We start from the raw sequence: 21245 nt of genomic DNA, 5'->3' as shown, positions 1-21245 counted from the left end.
GCCGAATCTCAGCCTCTGTCTCAGAACAGAGGGATCGCGGACAGTTCTCCTCTTTAACTCTGTTACTTTTGGTGCTGCTCAACCCTGCAGCGTCCCGGAATGTGCGCCCCACACCTGGCGTCCCAGCCCTCACTTCCAGGGCCAGCGTGTCTCTGTCCTTTGTGTTTCTTTTTTTTTTTTTTTTTTTTTAAAGAGTAGTATGGTTTATTATGTCTTACAAAAAATATAGGTCCTGTACTATGCAAAAAATGAATTTTATTTCCTTCTGAGGCACTTGCTTCTCTACTTTTTTTTTTTTTTTATGATTTTTTATTATATTATGTTAGTCACCATACAGTACATCCCCGGTTTCCGATGTAAGGCTCGATGATTCATTAGTTGTGTATAACACCCAGTGCACCATGCAATACGTGCCCTCCTTACTACCCATCACCGGTCTATCCCATTCCCCCACCCCCCTCCCCTCTGAAGTCCTCAGTTTGTTTCTCATAGTCCATAGTCTCTCATGTTTCATTCCCCCTTCTGATTACCCCCCCCCTTTCTTTATCCCTTTCTTCCCCTACTGATCATCCTAGTTCTTATGTTCCATAGATGAGAGAAATCATATGATAGTTGTCTTTCTCTGCTTGACTTATTTCACTTAGCATTATCTCCTCCAGTGCCGTCCATGTTGTAGCAAATGTTGAGAACTCGTTCTTTCTGATAGCTGAGTAATATTGTATATATGGACCACAACTTCTTAATCCAGTCATCTGTTGAAGGGCATCTTGGCTCCTTCCACGATTTAGCTATTGTGGACATTGCTGCTATGAACATTGGGGTGCATATGGCCCTTCTCTTCACTACGTCTGTATCTTTGGGGTAAATACCCAGTAGTGCAATGGCTGGATCATAGGGTAGCTCAATTTTTAACTTTTTAAGGGACCTCCACACTGTTTTCCAGAGTGGCTGTACCAACTTGCATTCCCACCAACAATGTAGGAGGGATCCCCTTTCTCCACATCCTCTCCAACAATTGTTGTTTCTTGCCTTGTCTATTTTTGCCATTCTAACTGGCGTAAGGTGGTATCTCAGTGTGGTTTTGATTTGAATTTCCTTGATGGCTAATGATTTTGAACATTTTTTCATGTGTCTGTTAGCCATTTGTATGTCTTCATTGGAAAAGTGTCTGTTCATATCTTCTGCCCATTTTTTGATTTGTTTATTTGTTTCTCGTGTATTGAGTTTGAGAAGTTCTTTGTAGATCTTGGATACCAGTCCTTTATCTGTAGTGTCATTTGCAAATATATTCTCCCATTCCGTGGGCTGCCTCTTAGTTTTTCTGACTGTTTCCTTGGCTGTGCAGAAACTTTTAATCTTGATGAAGTCCCATAAATTCATTTTATCTTTTGTTTCTCTTGCCTTTGGGGATGTGTCATGAAAAAGGTTGCTTTGGCCGATGTCGTAGAGGTTGTTGCCTATGTTCTCCTCTAGAATTTTGATAGATTCCTGTCTCACATTGAGGTCTTTCATCCATTTGGAGTTTATCTTTGTGTATGGTGTGAGATAGTGGTCAAGTTTCAGTCTTCTGCATGTAGCTGTCCAATTTTCCCAGCACCATTTATTGAAGAGACTGTCTTTTTCCCACCGGATGTTTTTTCCTGCTTTATCAAATATTAGTTGCCCAAAGAGCCGAGGGTCCATTTCTGTGCTCTCTATTCTGTTCCATTGGTCTATGTGTCTGTTTTTGTGCCAGTACCATGCTGTCTTTGTGATCACAGCTTTGTAGTACAGCTCGAAATCCGGCATTGTGATGCCCCCAGCTTTGTTTTTCCTTTTCAACAGTTCCTTGGAGATTCGGGGCCTTTTCTGTTTCCATACAAATTTAAGGACTGTTTGTTCCAGTTCTTTGAAAAATGTCCTTGGTATTTTGATCGGGATAGCATTGAAAGTGTAGATTGCTCTGGGTAGCATGGACATTTTAACTATGTTAATTCTTCCGATCCATGAGCATGGAATATCTTTCCATCTTTTTATGTCTTCCTCAATGTCTTTCAAGAGTGATTTATAGTTTGTAGAATATAGGTCCTTTACGTCTCTGGTTAAGTTAATTCCAAGGTAACGTATGGTTTTTGGTGCTATTGTAAATGGGATGGATTCCCTAATTTCTCTTTCTTCGGTCTCGTTATTCGTGTATAGAAATGCAACTGATTTCTGAGCATTTATTTTGTATCCTGCCACGTTACTGAATTGCTCTATAACTTCTAATAATTTGGGAGTTGCTTCTTTTGGGTTTTCCATATAGAGTATCATGTCATCTGCAAAGAGAGACATTTTGACTTCTTCTTTGCCAATTTGAATACCTTTGATCCCTTTTTGTCGTCTGATTGCTGTTGCAAGGACTTCTAGTACTATGTTGAATAATAGTGGCGAGAGTGGGCATCCTTGTCGAGTTCCTGATCTTAAGGGAAAGGCTTCCAGCTTTTCTCCATTGAGAATAATATTTGCAGTAGGCTTTTCATAGATGGCTTTTATGAGATTGAGAAATGTACCTTCTATTCCTACACTCTGAAGGGTTTTAATCAGGAAAGGATGCTGTATTTTGTCAAATGCTTTTTCAGCATCGATTGAGAGGATCATATGGTTCCTGAGTCTTTTCTTGTTGATATGATGTATCACACTGATTGATTTGCGAATATTGAACCACGCTTGCATCCCAGGTATGAATCCCACTTGATCGTGATGGATAATCCTTTTAATGTACTGTTGGATTCTATTAGCAAGTGTCTTGTTGAGGATTTTGGCGTCCATATTCATTAGGGAAATCGGTCTGTAATTCTCCTTTTTGAGGGGGTCTTTGCCTGGTTTGGGGATCAAGGTAATATTGGCCTCATAGAATGAGTTTGGTAGCTTTCCTTCTGTTTCTATTTTTTGAAATAGCTTTAGGAGAATAGGTATTATTTCTTCCTTGAATGTTTGGTAGAATTCCCCAGGAAAACCATCCGGGCCTGGAGTTTTGTTATTTGGAAGGTTGTTTATCACTGACTCAATTTCTTCATAATTAATTGGCCTGTTTAAGGAATCAATTTCTTCCGGTTTCAATCTTGGTAGTTTATAGGTTTCCAGGAAGGATTCCATCTCTTCCAGATTGCTTAGTTTATTGGCATATAGCTGTTGATAAAAATTTCTAATAATCCTTCCAATTTCAATGGTGCTCGTCGTGACCTCTCCTTTTTCATTCATAATTTTAATAATCTGGGTCCTTTCTCTTTTCTTTTGGATAAGTCTTGCCAGTGGTCTGTCAATTTTATTGATTTTCTCAAAGAACCAGCTTCTAGTCCTGTTGATCTGCTCTACTGTACTTCTGGTTTCTGCTTGATTGATTTCAGCTCTAATTTTGGTCAACTGCTTCCTCGTGCGTGGATTAGGCCTGTCCCTCTGTTGCTGTTCCAGCTTCTTGAGGTGAGAATATAAAAACTGCATTTTAGATTTTTCTATTCTTTTGAGTGAGGCTTGGATGGCTATGTATTTCCCCCTTAGGACTGCCTTTGCAGTATCCCATAGGTTTTGGACTGTTGTATTTTCATTCTCATTGGTCTCCATAAATTGTTTAATTTGATTTTTGATTTCCTGGTTTATCGAGTCATTCCTGAGCAGTATGGCTCTTAGTCTCCAAGTGTTTGAGTTTCTTCCAAATTTTTCCTTGTGGTTGAGTTCCAATTTCAGAGCGTTGTGGTCTGAGAATATGCAGGGGATAATTTCAATCTTTTGGTATCGGTTGACACCTGTTTTGTGTCCCAGAACATGGTCTATTCTTGAGAATGTTCCATGGGCATTAGAATAGAATGAGTATTCTTTGGTTCTGGGGTGTAGTGTTCTATATATATCTATGAGGTCCAACTCGTCGAGTATGGCATTCAAAGCCTTTGATTCTTTGCTTAGTTTTTGCCAGGGTGTTCTGTCTATTTCTGATAGTGGAGTGTTGAGGTCCCCTACTATTAATGTATTTTCATTTATATGTCTCTTTATTCTGGATAAGAGTTGGCTTGTGTATCTTGCTGCTCCCCTGTTGGGGGCATATATATTTATAATTGTCATATCCACTTGTTGAATACTTCCCTTAAGAATAATATAGTACCCTTCTGCGTCTCTAACTATAGTCTGTAGTTTAAAATCCAATTTATCTGATATGAGAATTGCTACCCCAGCTTTCTTTTGAGGACCATTTGCGTGAAAGATGGTACTCCATCCCCTTACTCTCAGTCTGAATGCATCTTTGGGTTTGAAATGAGTCTCTTGTAGACAGCAAATGGATGGGTCATTTCTTTTTATCCAATCTGCAACCCTGTGGCGTTTTATCGGATGGTTCAAACCATTTACATTAAGACTGATTACTGAGAGATATGATTTTAATGTTGCCATGTTGCCAGTAAAGTCTTTGTTTGTATTGGTTGTGACTTTCTGTTCTGTATCACTCTTGGGGCCTTTTTACTTTTATAGAACCCCCCGTAATATCTCCTGTAGGGCTGGTTTCGTAGTTACAAAATTGGTTAGTGACTGGCGATTCTGAAATGTCTTTATTCTCCATCAATTCTGAATGACAGCCTTGCTGGATAAAGGATCCTTGGCTGCATGTTTTTCTCTGACAGAGCTTTAAATATGCTCCCCCAACCCTTTCTCTCCTTCCAGGTCTGTGTAGACAGGTCTGACGTAATTCTGATGCTTTTGCCTTGGTACGTGAGAAATTTCTTTGCCCTGGCCGCTTTCAATACTGTATCCTTGCATCTAATATTTGCGAAATGCACTATGACGTGACGTGGCGTAGGTTTGTCGTGGTTGAGCTTGGGAGGGGTCCTCTCTGCTTCTTGGACATGAATGTTTGTTTCCCTCGCTAGATTAGGGAAGTTTTCAGCTACAATTTGTTCAAATATCTCTTCTAGACCTCTGTTTTTCTCCACCCCCTCGGGGATGCCGATGATTCTAACATTGGATCGTTTCATTGAGTCAGTAATCTCCCGTAACCTACATTCGTGGGCGTGGATTTTTTTAAGACCATCTTCTATTTTCATTTTTTCCTCTATTAACCCATCCTCCAATTCACTAACCCTTTCCTCTGCTTCTGCGACCCTGGCTGTCAGAGCCTCTAGTTTTGCCTGCATTTGGCCCATAGAATTTTTAATTTCTGTCAGATTCGCTCTCATTTCTGTCCTTAGGGATTCTATATTCTCAGTAACCTTTTCGTTTATACTTTTTTCAATTCTACTCATCATTTTGACCATCGTTACTCTGAATTCCATTTCTGATAATTTGGTTACATCCATATCCATTATTTTTGTGGCAGAGGCCACAGTCTCACTGTCTTTTCTTTGCTGGGGGGGGCTTCTCCTTCTTGTCATTCTGATGAAGAGAGGTTGCGGGGTTTCTAGAGCCCAAATTATTGACTGGGTCCCAGGCCGTGCCCCTTGTTTTATAGGGATCTTAGGGATGTGGGCTTCTTCTTTAAAGATTTTATTTATTTATTTATTTATGTGGCAGCCAACCAGCGAGAGAGGGAACAGAAGCAGGGGAGTGGGAGAGGAAGAAGCAGGCTCCCAGCGGAGGAGCCCGATGAGGGACTCCTTTCCGGAACGCCGGGATCACGCCCTAAGCCGGAGACAGGCGCTCAATGACTGCGCCACCCAGGCGCCCGGGTTGTGGGCTTCTTGATTTTTCAGCCTGCCTTCTGGGGGAGGGGCCTGCCGCGCCGATACTCAGGCAGCCATGTTTGGGTAGAGTCTCGGTGCTCCCTGCGAGGGGGGATGGGGATGGGCACCCCCTGAGCCGGTATTTCCAGGCTTTTGGTCTCTGGCGGCTTTCCCTGGCGGTTTGCTGTGCCTCTTCTGAGAGTCAGAGCAGCAGCGGCCGAATTTCAGCCTCTGTCACAGAACAGAGGGATCGCGGCCCGTTCTCTACTAATGTTCTGGCCACTTTAACTCTGTCTCTGTTGGTGCTGCTCAACCCTGCAGCGTCCCGGGATGTGCGCCCCACACCCGGCGTCCCAGCCCTCACTTCCAGGGCCGGCGCGTCTCTGTCCTTTGTGTTTCTAATGCCGCCAGCCGCCAGCCGCCCCGCGTGCGTGCTCCGGAAGCTCCCGGTCTCAGTCTGGATCCAGTGAGCGCACCGGGATTCCGGGGTTCCGCGAGATGCCTGGTGGCGCGCGCACCCGGCTCACGGTCTCAGTCTGCTGTTTTGCGGGTGCCGTCCGCGAGCCCCGCCCGCTCTCCCGTGCAAGTGGCTACCGCTTCCCGGCACCTGAACGCGGCGGCTCCCTCCCCCTTCCATTTATCTTCCGATATCTGTGCACAGTTTCATGGCTCCCCGCTTCGTACCTCAATACTCAGCGCTGGAGATGTTCATTTGTAGAGATCCAGATGCGTCTTCCTGCGTCTCAGGCTGGTTCCGTGGTTGTTTAGGCTGGTCTGGTACCTATCCCACTCGACTCGGAGGACCGGCTGAAAGCGGTGTCTCCTACTCCTCCGCCATCTTAACTCCCTGTCCTTTGTGTTTCTAACACTGCCGCCGCCAGCCGCCCCGCACACGCTCCCAGAGCTCCCAGTCTCAGGCTGGTTCCAGTGAGCGCACCGGAGCTCCGTTTCAGTCTGGTCATGCGTGTTCCCTGGCTAACGGTCTCAGTCTGCTCTCTCGCGGGTGCCGTCCGCGAGTCCGCCCGCTCCCCCATGCAGGTGGCTACCACTTTCAGGCGCCCGAACACGGAGGCTCCCTCCCTCTTCCGTATATCTTCTGATATCTGTGCGCGGTTTCACGTCTCCCCGCTTCGTACCTCAATACTCAGCACTGGAGATGTTCATTTGTAGAGATCCAGATGTATCTTCCGGTGTGTCAGGCTGATTCCGTGGATGTTCAGGCTGGTCTGGTACCTATCCAGCTCGGCTGAAAAAGGGGTCCCCTATCCTCCGCCATCTTCCCCAGTCCGTTCTGAGGCTGGACGGCACCCACCGTGGGCTGGCAGGGCGGGATTCTGGAAGAGCTCTCCTGGCTTGTCCACTGCAGTCCTGCGGCTGTTTCCTCACAGGGTGGACAGCGAGCTTGGCTCTGGGGTCTCTTCTTACTGGGACACTAATCCTGTAGGATCCCTTATGCCCTCGTTTATCTTTAATCACTTCCTCGGAGGCCCCACCTTCCAGTATCATCCATGGGGAGCTGGGACTGAGACCTACTGTTGAAGGAGATCATCGAAAGGACCGGATTTGCTAATATTGAATCATACTTGTGTCCCTGTAATAAATCCCAACTTGACTGTGGTGAAAAATTTTTTCATTGTATTGTTGAATTCAGTTTGCTAATATTTTGTTGAGGATTTTTGCATCTATGTTCATCAAAGATATTGGCCTGTAGTTCTTTTTTATTGTAATGTCCTTATCAGGTTTTGGTATCAGGGTAATCCTAGCCTCATAGAATGAATTTGGAAGTTTTCAGACTTCTTATATTTTCTGGAAAAAAATTGGAAGAATAGGCATTAATGCTTACTTAAATATTTGGTAGACTTCACCCATGAAGCCATCTGGTTCTATACTTTTGTTTGGAAGTTTTTTGATTACTGATTAAATTTCATTACTAGAGATTGGTGTGTTCAGATTTTCTATTTCTTCCTGATTCAGTTTGGAAAATTGTATGTTTCTTGAAATTTATCTATTTCTTCTAGGTTGTCTAATTTGTTGACATATAATATTTGTATTCTTTTGTAATTCTTTGTATTTCTGTGGTGTTCATTGTTATTTCTCCTCCTTGGTTTCTGAATTTATTTGAATCATCTGTCTTTTCTTCTTGATGAGTCTGCCCAAAGATTTATTAATTTTGTTTATTTTTTTCAAAGAAGCAACTCTTGGTTTCACTGAATTTTTTTGTTCTTTTTGTTTTTTTTAGTCTATTTATTTCCACTCTAATCTTTATTATTTCCTTCCTTCTACTTGTTTTGGGTTTTGTTTGTTGTTCTTTTTGTAGCTCTTTTAGATGTAAGATTAGGTTGTGTATTTGAGGTTTTTCTGGTTTCTTGAGAGAGGCCTTTATGGCTATAAACTTCCCTTTTTGAACTGCTTTTGCTTTGTCCAAAGATTTTTGGATCATTGTGCTTTCATTTTCATTTCTGTTTATGTAAATTTTATTTCTTTGATTTCTTCATTGGTCCATTGGTTGTTTAGTAGCATGTTGGGTAGCCTCCAAGTGTCTGCAGTTTTTCCAATTTTTTTCCTTATAATTGATTTCTAGTTTCGTGCTGTTGTGGTTGGAAAAGATACTTGATATAATTTCAGTCTTCCTAAATTTATTGATACTTATTTTGTGGCCTAACATGTGATCTGTCTTGGAGAATGTTCCTTGTGCAGTTGAAAAGAGTATGTATTCTGCTGTTTGTGGATGGAGTGTTCTGTGTATATCTGTTAGGTCTAGTGTATCATTCAAAGCCAGTGTTCCTTTGCTCATTTTCTATCTGGTGATCTATCCATTGATTTTAAGAGGGGTATTAAAGTTCCCTACTGTAATTGTATTACTCTCAATTTCTCCCTTTATAACTGTTAATATTTGCTTTATATATACACGTGCCCCACTATTGGGTACATAGATATTTATATTTGTTATATCCTCTTGTTGGATTAATTTCTATATCATCATGTAGTGCAGTTCCTTGTCTCTTGTTATAGTCTGTGTTTTAAAGTCCATTTTGTCTGATATAAGTATTGCTACCTTGGTGTTTTAAATTTTTTTTCACTTCCATTTGCATGGAGTAAGTTTTTCCATCCATTCACTTTCAGTCTGTATTTGTTTTCAGGCCTAAAATGAGTCTCTTGTAGGCAGCATAAGATTGGTCTTTTTTTTTTTTTAAGCCATTCTGTCACTTTATGCATTTGATTGGAGTGTTTAGTCCATTTACATTTAAAGTAATTATTAATATGTGTGGAGTTATTGCCATCTTATTATTTGTCTTATGGTTATTTTTGTAGTTCTCTGTTTCTTTTTTCCTCCCTTGCTCCCTTCCCTGTGCTTTGATGGCTTTCTTTTGTGGCATACTTGCATTCTTTTCTCTAATTTTTGTGTATCTATTACAGGTTTTTGATTTATGGTTACTGTTGAGTTTATATACAGCATCTTAAGTGTGTAGCAGTCTACATTAAGTTTATGGTCACTTAAGTTTGAACACATTCTAACAGCACTAATTTTTACTCCCCCCCCCCCATTTTATGCATATGATGTCATATTTTATATCTTTTTATTTTGTGTATCCTTTTGATATACAAATTTTTTTATAGATATGATTAGGGGATTTTTTGGCAAGAGACTGAGCATGAGTGGGAGGGAGGGACGTAGGGAGAAGCAGACTCCCCACTGAGCAGAGAGCCAGACTCAGGACTCCATCCCAGGATCCTGGGATCATGACCTGAGCTGAAGGCAGACGCTTAACCAGCTGAGCCACCCAGGCACCCCTAAATATGATTAGTTTTACTACTCTTGTGATTTAACCTTTATACTGGCTTTATAAGTGATTACTCTATTACCTTTAATTTATATTTGCTTTTACCTGTGAATTTTTTCCTTTCATAATTTTGTTCTAATTATGGCCTTTTCTTTTCATTTAAAGAATTCTCTTTAACCTTTCTTATAAATCTGGTTTAGTGGTGATGAACTCCTTCAACTTTTATATATCTGAGAAACACTTTATCTCTCCTTCTCTGTCATTATTTTTGCCATTTTGCTTTTTTTTTTTTTTTTAAGTAGCTCCATGCCCAATGTGGGACTTGAACTAAAGACCCTGAGATTCAGAGTCATATGCTCTACTGACTGAGCCAGCCAGGCACCCTGCCATTTTACTTTATATGTTTTGGTGTGGACCTCCTTGGGTTTATCTTTTTAAGGCTCTCTCTGCTTCTAGACCTGGATGTCTGTTTCCTTCCCCAGATTAGGGAAGTCTTCAGTTATCCTTTCTTTAAATAATTTTTCTGCTCGTTTCTCTTTCTTTTCTTTCTAGGATCCCTGTAATGTGAATGTTATTACACTTGATGTCACTGTGTTCCCTTAACTTAGTTTTATTTATTTGTTTATTCTTTTTTCTTTTTGCTGTTCAGCTTGCTTGATTTCCATTACCTTGTCTTCCAGATTGCTGATCCATTCTTTGGCATCCTTTAATCTGCTATTGATTCCCTCTAGTGTGTGTGTGTGTGTGTGTATACATATACATATATATGTGTGTATATATATGTATATATGTATGTTATTGGATTCTTCAGCTCTGACTGGTTATTTTCTGTATTTTCTGTCTTTTTGTTAAAGTTCTCACTGAGTTCCTCTACTCTTCTCTCAAGTTTACTGAGTATGTTTGTGAATATTATTTGGAATTCTTTATCAGGTATATTGCTTATCTCCAATTCATTTAGCTCTTCTACTGTGATTTTTACTTGTTATTTCATGTAGGACATGTTCCTCTGTCTTTTCATTTTGTCTAACTCTCTGTGTTTGTTTCTGTGTATTAGCTTGAGCAGTTATGTCTACTGGTCTTGAAAGTAGTGGCCTTTTGTAGAAGAGGTCCTGTGCTGCCTTATGGCACAGTCCCCTCCGGTCACCAGAACCAGGTTCTCTAGGAGTGTCCCCTGTGTGAGCTGTCTGCACCCTCCTATTGTAGCTGGGCTGTGATTGCCTTCAGCCAGCTGGCTGCAGTGACCTGCTTTGCCTGCTGTGGATGCACTAGTCAGGGTTTGGCCCCCATGTTGTTGAGAGGCCTGCCTGCAGCAGCCACTGGGTTGTTGGTGGATGGGGCCAGCAGTTAGCCTCACTGTCTGCTGTTAGCCTCTCCTGCCACAGCTGTAGGCACACGAAAGGGCAGTGTTTGCTCCCTGTGTGGCCAGCTAAGAGGCCAGGCTGCAAGAACTGTAGGCACACTTGTGTGGGGGTTATTTTTCCACTTCCCCCAGGGCAGGAGTCACTTTGGAGTGGTGCTGGTCCAGCTGGGGCAGACTTAGGGTGTGATGGGGCAGGAGCCACTTTGGAGGGACACTTGCCTCTAGGTTGGATGAGGTGGGTCTTCAGGGAAACACCAGGACAGGACATGTGGTGCTAGCAAGGTAGATGGAGAATGTTAGCACTGGCTCCTGCAAGCATCTGGCTATCTGGGCTGGGAGAATGGAAAACAAATGCTGCCTGCTAGCACTTTTGTTCCCTGAGAAATTTCCTGTAGACTCTTGCCCTATCCCCACACATGTTCTAAGATTGGCCAATAAATTTCATTTACATATACCCTAGGCACTTTTCAAACTGCTGCTTTTGTTCTATTTCTCAGCCTAGTTACTTAATATGCTAGTTCTTTATGTGCAGGAACTCAGGTTCCTGTCATCCCCAGCTCTCCTAGAATTAAGTCTCCTGAATTTTTAAAGCTCACAGAGTTAAACCCTGCAGATAATTAAAGCTCTTGGAGCTGCCCGTTTTCAAAGTGGGCCCATTTTCAGTGCATGTCCTCTTGCCAGGGAGGCCTGGTGTGGAGTCTGATCCTCTTGCTTCTCTGTGATTGTGATATACTCCTGTTTGTGGTTTGTCCCACCAAGAATTTGGTTCTGAGCAAAGTCTTTGCCCCCTACCATTTTTGATGTGGCCTTCTCTTTATGATTAGGTATGGAGGATCTATTCTGCCCATCTTCAGGTAGTTTTCAAAGTTAGTCACATAGATGTTGCTGTTATCTCTTTGTGACCCTGGGACGAGGTGAGTTCAAGATCTTCCTACTCTGCCATCTCTCCAAAACAAGTAGTAATTCTATTTTTAATTTTTTGGAAGAATTGTCATACTGTTTTCCATAGCAGCTGTACCAGCATTGCACAAAAGTTCCAATTTTTCCATATCCTCCATATCTTTGTTTTCTGGATTTTTTGATGTAGCCATCCTAATGGGTTGGTATTAGTTCTTTTAATGTTTGGTGGAATTCACCATTGAAATCATTGGGTCTAGGACTTTCTTTGTTGGGATATTTTTGGTTAAGAATTCAATCTCCTTACTCATTATAGATCTATGCACATCTTCTAATTCTTGATGATTCAGTCTTGGTAGGGTCTGTGTTTTTAAGAGTTTGTCCATTTCATCTAGGTTATCAAATTTGCTGGGGTACAACTGTTCATAGTACTTTCTTGTAATTCTTTTTATTTCTGTAAAATTGGTAGTAATGTCCTTTCATTTCTGATTTCAGTATCTGAGTTTCTTTTTTTCTTATTAGTCCATCTAGCTAAAGGTTTATTAATTTTGTTGATTTTATTCAAGGAACTAACTTTTGGTTTCATTGATTTTTCCCTATAGGTTTTCTTTTTCTCTAATTTATGCTTTAGTCTTTATTATTTTCTTCCTTTTGCTATATTGGGTCAGTTTGTTCTTTCTAGATATATCTATTTCTGAGATATAAAGACAGGCTGTTGATTTGAGATTTTTCTTTTTTTTTTTTTTTTAAGATTTTATTTATTAGAGAAAGAGCACGAGTTGGGGGAAGGACAGGAGAAGCAGACTTCCCACTGAGCAGAGAGTCTGATGCTGGGCTCCATCCCAGGACCTTGAGATCATGACCTGAAGTGAAGGCAGATGCTTAACCTACTGAGCCACCCAGGCACCCTGAGATTTTTCTTGTTTTTTAAATATAGCTATAAATTTCCCCCTTAGCACCACTTTTGCTGCATCCCATTCGTTCGTTTTGGTATGTTGTGTTTTCATTTCCATTAATCTCTAAGTATTTTCTAATTTCCCTTGTGATTTTCCCTTATCCATTGATTGTTTAAAAGTGTGTGGTTTAATTTTTCACGAATATGTGAATTTTCCAGTTTTATGTTATTGACTTCTAGCTTCATCCTAATGTGATTGTAAGATACTTTGTATGATAGCTGTCTTTTTTTTTTTAAGATTTTATTTATTTATTTGAGAGAGAGAGTCAGAGATAGAAAGAGAGATAACAAGTGGGGAGGAGAGGGAGAAGCAGGCTCCTCGCTGAGCAGGAAGCCCTGACGTGGGGCCCAATCCCAGGACCCTGGGATCATGACCTGAGCCAAAGACAGATGCTTAACCAACTGAGCCACCCAGGCACCCTGATAACTATCTTTTAAAATGTATTGAGACTTAATCTGTGGCCTAACATATGGTCTATCCTCTAAAATGTAAAATGCACTTGAGAATAATGTAAAAGCTGTTATTGTTAAGTATTCTGTATATGTCTTTAGGTATAGTTTCTTGTGTTAAGTTATCTGTTTCCTTACTTTTCTTTAATCTGGTTGTTCTATCCGTTATTGATAGTAGGGTATTGAAGTGTCCAACTATCATTGTACGTCTGTCTGTTTCCCCCTTCAATTCCATCAGGTTTTGCTCTATACATTTTCTTGGTCTGTCATTAGGTGTATAAATGTTTATAATTGTTATGTTTTCTTGCCATATTGAACCTTTTATTTATATATAGTGGGGGTTTTTTTGCCTCTAGTTACCTTTTTTGGTATAAAGCCTGTTTTGTCTGATATCAGTATAGCCACCTCTGCTGATTTGGATTACTATTTGCACAGAATATCTTATTTCCATTCTTCATTTGTAATCTGTGTCTATGGATCTAAAATGAGTTTCTTGAAGAGAACATCATAGAGTAGGGTCATATGTTTTTATTTATTTTGCCAATGTCTGTTGTAGAATTTAATCTATTTACATTTAAAATAACTACTGAGAAGGAGGAACTTACATCATTTTGTTACTTTTGTCATTTCTGTAAATATTTGTTATTTTGTTTCTGTCATCTCTTACTGTTATTTCTGTGTGCCTTTGTAACTTTTGTGTCGCTTACTTCCTGTAATACTATTTTATGGATGTGTGTGTTTAGTTGATTTTTCTGTAGTAAAATATTTAAATCCTTTCCTTATTTTTTTTTTTTTGGTATATATTCTATACCGATTTTCTTTGTGGTTACCACAAAAAAAATGTACATTTAACATCCTAAAGTTGTAACACTGATTTGAATTTATAACAGCTTAATTTCAATAACATACAAAAACTCTGCTCCTTTATAGCTTCATTCTTACCTCTTCTGGTTGTTGATAGCAGAAAATTACATCTTTATATATGGTGTGCTCCAAAACATAAGCTAGTAATTCTTTTAAATGCATTAGTCTCTTAAATTATATAGGAAACTATATGTAGAGTTACAAACCAAAAGTACAGGGATACTATCTTTTAGACCAATTGTTTTTTCTTTAGATGTATTAGTCTCTTAAATTACATAGAAAACAAACAGTACAGTTACAAACCATTGTTACAATAATACTAGGTTTTATATTTGCCCATATATTTTGTTTTATTGAGATCTTTCTCCATACAGCTTTGAATTACTGTCTAGTACCGCATCCTCTCACCTTGCAGGACCCCTTGAGCTTTTCTTGCAGGGCCGGTCTAGTGGCCACAAACTCCCTCAGTTTATCTGGGAATGCCTTAATTTCCCCCCTCACTTTTCAAGGACAGTTTTTTGTTTTGTGTTGTTTTTTGCGATAGGAGTCTGATTTATAGGGTTTTTTTCTTTTAATACTTGGAATATATGGGCCCATTGCTTTCTGACCTTCAAAGTTTCTGATGAGAAATCTGGGGATAACTTCATTTGAGGATTCCTTGTCTGTGACAAGTTGCTTTTGTCTTGGTGCTTTCAAGATTCTTTCTTTGTCTTTGTCTTTGTCTTTTGAAAGTTTGGTTAAAGTGTGTCTCATTGTGGGTCTCTTTGAGTTTGTCTTACTTGGAGTCCTTTCAATATTATAAATACTAGTCCTTTGTTGGAACTGTGGTTTGCAAATATTTTGTCCCAGTCTATGGCTAGTCTGTAGGATCCTCTCAACAGGGTCTTCCACAGAGCAAAAGTTTTTTAATTTTGATGAGGCCTAGCATATCAGTTTCCCCTTTTATGGATCATGTTTTTAGTTCAAGGCTAAGAGCTCTTTGTCTAACCCTCAGATCTCAAATATTTTTTTAAAAGTTTTTCCCCTGAAATGAGTTTTACATATTTTATATATTTTATGTAGTTTTATATATTTAAGTCTGTAATCTGTCTTGAATTAATTTTTATATAAAGTGTATGGTATATATCTCAAGTTTCTTTTCCTTTTTTTTTTTTTTTTTGCCTATGCCTATCCAATTGCTCTGCTACCATTTGTTGGAGAAACTGTCCTTATTCCGTTGAATTCCTTCTACACCTTTGTAAAAAAAATCATTTGGGCATATTTGTGTGTGTTTGTTTCTGGGTTTGAAATTATGTTCCATTGATCTGTGTGTTTATCCCTTCTCTAATACTACACCGTCTTGATTACTGTAGCTATATAATAAGCCTTAGAATGGGTAGAGTGACTCCCTCTCACTTTTTCAAGATTGTTTTATTTTGGGGTTGTATCTTTCCATATAATTTTATTTTATTTTTAAAGATTTAATTTGTTTATTTGAGAGAGAGAGCACAAGTGAAAGAGAGCCAGATGTGGGACTCAATCCCAGGACCCTGGGATCATGACCTGAGCTGAAGGCAGACGCTTAATCGACTGAGCCACCCACCCAGACACCCCTCCATATAATTCTAGAATCAGTTGACCTAGTTGTACAAAACACCTTGGGATTTTGATAGGAATTGCATTAAGCCTGCAGATCAATTTGAGAATTAACATCTTTACAGCATTGAGTCTTCCAGTCTATGAACACATATGTCTGTTTTTTTAAATATTCTCTGATTACTTTCATCAGCACTTTGTAGTTTTCAGCTTAGAGATCCTGTACTTGTTTTGCTGAGTTTATACCACAGTATTTTATTTTCTTTGTTAATTGTTAATGATATTGTGTTTCTGATATTTTAGTTTCTATATATTCATCATTAATATATGTAAATGTGATTTTTTTGTATTGGTCTTAAAAGTTTAAAAAGTAGCTTTTTATTACTGTTTCCTTTTTTTTAAAAATTTATTTGTAGATGATTTGTAGAATTGTCTTAGAGACAATTCTAACATATTGGATGATTAATTGCAAACATTCATGCAAAGGCAGTATTATTATTTATGGTTTCTTGAACCTAAGAATTTGCCAGGTTAGTATATGACAGAGCTGAGATTCAAACCCAAGCTTGTACAGAGCTGTTTACTATCTCAGGTTGAAAAAAGTTTTTTGAAGGCATTTACATGGTGTATTTTGTAAGAAATTTGATTACTAAAAATGATAACTTGACTAGACTTGCTCGGTATTTCAATACTTATTTTCTTTTCTCTTTGGAGAATGTACAGGTATCTGACAGTTTGTGCATTGAGTGTTGGTTTCATTGTCATTTTCATTGTCTCTACTCAATGCTTATAAAAAACTTTATATATTTGAAATTTAAATATTCACCAGATTGGTATGCATTTATTCATTCCTTCATTTACCATTTATGAAGGTAGATATTATGCTAGGTACTGGATATACAGAGACGAATAATACATAGTCTCTACTTTTAATTTGATTATAGTCAAGTAAAGAAGACTAATAAGAAAGCAGATAAATATAGTAGAGAGTGGTAAGTGCTCTGATGAAAGTATAGTTGCTCCACAGTAGTGTGATGGAGCTGGTTCATGCCAGCACATGGGAGTCAATTATTAAATATTCAGAAACTTTACAAATATGTTTTACCAATGGTAGCTTAAAATTGGCTATGGTAGGAGTATTTACACCGTGGAAATTGGCAAATGCTATGAATAGTGCTTTCTCTTTTTTTCCTACTTTCTTTTTTCCCATCAGAACATCCAGTTTACTAACATACCATGTTGGTTCAGGACCAGAAGTATTAAATCCAGTCTTTTACCTCATCGCAACATGAACCCATTCTGCATTATCATAAGTTGTCACAGGACAGGCGGCTTCTAGTGTTTTAAGCAGCAGCCTGTCACAAACATGGTGGTCGTTACCCTTTTAGATGAGGAAAGTGAGATTAAGTCTAAATTCCCTGTGGGTTCTGTTTTTATTCCAGAGAGTATAAAGCAGCTAACATCAAAATCAACTTATACCTCGTCAATGAACCTTGGCTCTACTCACTGGCCTGGTGCTCCAGGATTCACTCAGTGACCACAGACAATATTCATATCCTGAGTCAGCTAAATCAGCCTTACTTCTTAATGGTGAGCTGGTTATCCAGATTGTTCTTTCAAGTCTGATACAGTAGGAGTCTAAGTCCCTTACCCTACCCCTACATTGTCCACTGTGCAGGCCTTTTGGGAGCTACCTAATAGCAGAGACCTCTGTGATATTGGAGATGAGGCATTCTCCCTTCTCTCACCCAGATCCTTCTATGCTTTGCAGAGAGAAATTAGTATGTTATAATAATTGTTGTTTATTGAATTTTCACAGTGTGTTTTTCATGCATTATGTAATTTGATCCTCTGAGTTACTCATTTTTATTATCCCTATGAAGAAACTGAAGTTTGAAGATATTAAGATTCTTAGGCATAGTCACATGCAAGATTCAGAATGAGGTCTGATTCCACAGTTTCGTTACAGTAGCCCCACCTTCCTAGAGGCATGGCAGTGATGACAGTGGCATGGGCTGTGGGGAGAAAACCAAGTATATTTGACTCCAAAGTGAAAACTGTGTGTCCTGAACAAAATGCTCTTGAAAAGGAGAGCCAGTCTCAGGGTTATGAGATTAAGCCCCGTGTTGGGCTCTCAGCTCAGCGTGGAGTCTGGTTGAGATTCTCTCTCCTTCTGCCCCTCCCCCTGCCACCACAGTTTAATCTGATCATTGGTCTGTTAATTGAAAAAGTTAAAGTGGGAAATCATAAATATGTGTGTTTATGTGTGCGTGCACACACGTGTGTGTGTATTTACAGTTTATCAGCTTTTACTATTTAAAAAACACACCTAAAATGTAGTGGCTTAAAACAAATATTTATTTGTCATATTCTTTGTGATGGCTACGTGGTCCTGTGGTCTGAGCCAGCTTGGTGTAGGGTGGGTGCATCCATATGTCTAGGATCTTACCTGGAATGCCTGGGGTTTCTCTTTATGTGATCACTCATCCTCGAGGAGGCCAGCTTGAGCATGTTCACTTGGTGGCAGTGGGTTCCCAGCAAGCAAGAGAGGTGAAGCCCCAATGCAATACAGTTTTCAAGGTTTCCCAGGTGTGATTTTGCTAATGTTCCATTGGCCAAAGAAAATTACATGGCCAAGTCCAGATTCAAGGTGGGATAGGAGAGAAATAGACTTCATTTCTTGATGGGGAGGAACAGCAAAGTCACACTGTATACAGGCCTGCATTTTGGGTGGAATATTGTCATTTTTATAAATAATCTTATCACCTACATACCTCACACATTTTATTTTAATTTAAAATATTCATTTACCTTGTAACATGGTGTCAAGGTCTTTGAGGTTACTTCAGCTGGTGGAATCCTATATTCATTTGTTTATTTAAACACCCAAATGAACCAGCTATGATTTCTAAGTTTTGTTTCTTTAAAGCAGAAAAAGAACATAAAGTCATTGGGAGAAAGTATGAATGAGGGATTCACCGAGATTTTCATCATCCTCTTATCCCAATCTCTTAGAGTGTTTCACTCACACCTCCTTCAGTTGTAGTTTATTTTTTAATGATCTCTTCTGTGTTCACTGAGATTTTCAAACCATTGGCTTAGTTTTCTTGAAAATGGCATGCTTCTTTTTCACTTAGTTTTACAGATTTGAGTAACATTTAATTACACTGCACAGCTGTAACAAGTACACTGTTCTAAGCCATTTTAGGAAGCAGGAACAACTGATTCTTAGTAAACGGACAGCTCACCTGCTGGGAATCCTGGAGCAGGTCAGGCTATCAGTCACTCTTTCCCAGAGGGGATTAAGAGCCTGGGTTTAGGGGTGACTGGGTGATTCAGTCTGTTAAGCGTCTGCCTTTAGCTCAGGTCATGATCTCAGGGTCCTGGGATCAAGTCCCGCATTGGGCTCCCTGCCCAGTGGTGCCTCTCTGCTCCTCTCCCTGCTTGTGCTCTCTCTCTCTCAAATAAAAAAATTAATTAATTTAAAAAAAAAGAGCCTGGGTTTAGTGGAAGTTGGCTGAGGGCTTCTACTGTACCTGCTTAGTGGGCTGTTGTGAAGATGGGATGTGAAAACACCCTTAAAGTGCTTAGAATGCTTCCTTAGCTCTTATGGATGCTCATTAATTATTAGTTGTTGTTAATTGTTAGTTGTCATCATGACCATTAGTCTTATTATTATTAATGTTATTATTCAGCTCATGGAAAGACCTTGGGATAGGGTGAGGAGAAACTCAAGAAAAAGTAAAAAGTGCCAGCCCCAGGCATCAAGTAACAATGGGGGTGGAAAGGGAGAATCAAATCAGGTAATTATAAAACTCACACAAGAGGACCCAGGAGATGAAGCTCTGGGTGATTCAGGCAAAGGAGCATGGAGAAGGGCGCATGTTCGCTAAGGGGGAGTTACAATTTCAACATACTTATTTAAAGTATGATGATTTAGAACAAAAATTCCTAGATGCTGGCTCACAGACTAGTTGCTTCAACATCACCTGGGAAGCTTGTTCAAAATGCAGAAATTCTAATTCCTGAGTATGTAGTGAGACCTATGACCCTGTACTACTAAAAGCTGGCCACGTAGATTTCGATGTGCAGACAGGTTTGGGAAGCCATACAATGAAAATACAGAGCAGTGGAACTCAAGAAACTTTGGCTGTAGTCCTGGGTCCAGAATAGACTTGCTATGTGACTTCTCTGGGACTCCTCTGTCTTTGAGGGTTAAAGGAGGTGAAGGGTATGAAGTGTTTGTCCCTTGTAGAGTTCCCTGCACATGTAAGGGGTGATTGTTAGGCTATGAGCAGGTACTCTCTGTGCTTGAGACTCCATATCAGAGTTCTTCCTCCTGCTCTGCCCTCCCTGCTCTTCCCCCAATTCTGGCAGCAGAGCAAGGGACTTGACCCTTTGTCTAAAATCCCTTCCAACTGTAGTTTTTTAAAACTATTTTGTTTTCTATTTTGCAGACACCAGGTTACTATATGTTCATGTGGCTTCTCATGGATAGTGTTTCTGCAGTTCTCATTGTTACCATATTTTATTTTCATTGGTAAGCCTATGTTTGCAATTTTAAATGGATTTTTCCCAAGATAAAAGTGTAAGTGGTTCTTATGGAAAGTTCAGTAAAAACACTTAGATTCTTCCTGTAATCCCACAGGGCAAGCTCTCAGGAAGACAGGGTTTATAATCTGAATCTCTCATTACTTCTCATGCTGCCTGTACCTCCTCACATTCTTTCTGCTTCAACACAGGACAATATTCTAAGGATAAGGACTCTCAGGCCTCGTCAAATTCTGTTACTACAGATTCGTTGTAGACCATTTGGAAAAGGACAAAGGTTGGAGGTTGTGCAGAGCAAGCACCTTATCTTCCCACCTTCCGTGAAACGAAGCAAGTTCACAAACTGGGGAGCCTGGGGTTTAGTCCTGGCTTTGTCCCTTAGTTTCTGGGTGGCCCTGAAAAATCACTGCCTCTTTCTAGGCTATAGTCTTATTATCTGTCCAAGAATATGACAGTTGAGAATCCTGCAAGGCAAATGTTGCAGGATTGCAAGATTCACAGTGGGAAAGGAAACATCCAGGTAGAAGAATTTTAGCTAGAGGAGACCATAGTTTTTCAGACCTCATCACACCCATCATTTCATCATTCCTGAGTTATACGTTAAAGAGGAAAGTATAAACCTTGTACTTAAATGAGAATTTGACTGTATGATGTTTCTTTTCTGACCACTGCCTTGGATTATTGTCTTTTTTGGAAGAGGTCTTTGAAGCTCATGAATAGTCTCTTCCCTTCCAGGTGGAGAGAGCGCAAAAAAGAAGTGTTCGATAATGCCAGCATTCACCCAGGTAAAGTCAGAGGTCTGCCCTGCTCGTATTTCTTCACCCTTACCCACTGCTTCCAGGATATGGAGCCTGCTTTTCAGTTCTCTGACAAGAGCTGGGGGAGTCTGGGGAAAGTGGGAGGTGGGGACCAGGGAGAAGCTGGGAATTGTAGGTTGGAGGACCCTTGACGTCAGGCTTCATTTTGGACTTTATCCTTTGGCAGTGAGACCTCGTGGAAGATTTTGAGCTTGGGTGTTTATTTGTTCACTTGTTCATATCTTAATTATTCACACAGTTAGTTATTGAGTACCCCCTTTGTGCCAGGCACTCTAAGAAGGGCTGAAGACAACTTGAAAGCTGTCATGGAGAGTGGCCCAAAGAGAAGAG

General features: G+C 39.9%; 1 protein-coding gene across 1 annotated transcript in view; it reads left to right on the top strand.

The window, feature by feature from the left end:
* Nucleotides 1–21245, top strand: part of GDPD4 (glycerophosphodiester phosphodiesterase domain containing 4) — a 133763-nt gene that overhangs the window by 81355 nt on the left and 31163 nt on the right. The window contains exons 13-15 of the mRNA XM_087868179.1: nt 16989–17136; nt 20004–20086; nt 20833–20882. Coding sequence (XP_087724305.1) covers nt 16989–17136; nt 20004–20086; nt 20833–20882 — 281 coding nt within the window. The remainder of the gene's footprint in view (nt 1–16988; nt 17137–20003; nt 20087–20832; nt 20883–21245) is intronic.

This window comes from Ursus americanus, chromosome 16 (genome assembly GCF_024610735.1).
Source record: "Ursus americanus isolate L20-20 chromosome 16, mUrsAme1.1.p, whole genome shotgun sequence".
NCBI lineage: Eukaryota > Metazoa > Chordata > Mammalia > Carnivora > Ursidae > Ursus > Ursus americanus.
The sequence above is the reverse complement of the archived record's forward strand: the minus strand, read 5'-3'. Positions and strand labels throughout refer to the sequence as shown.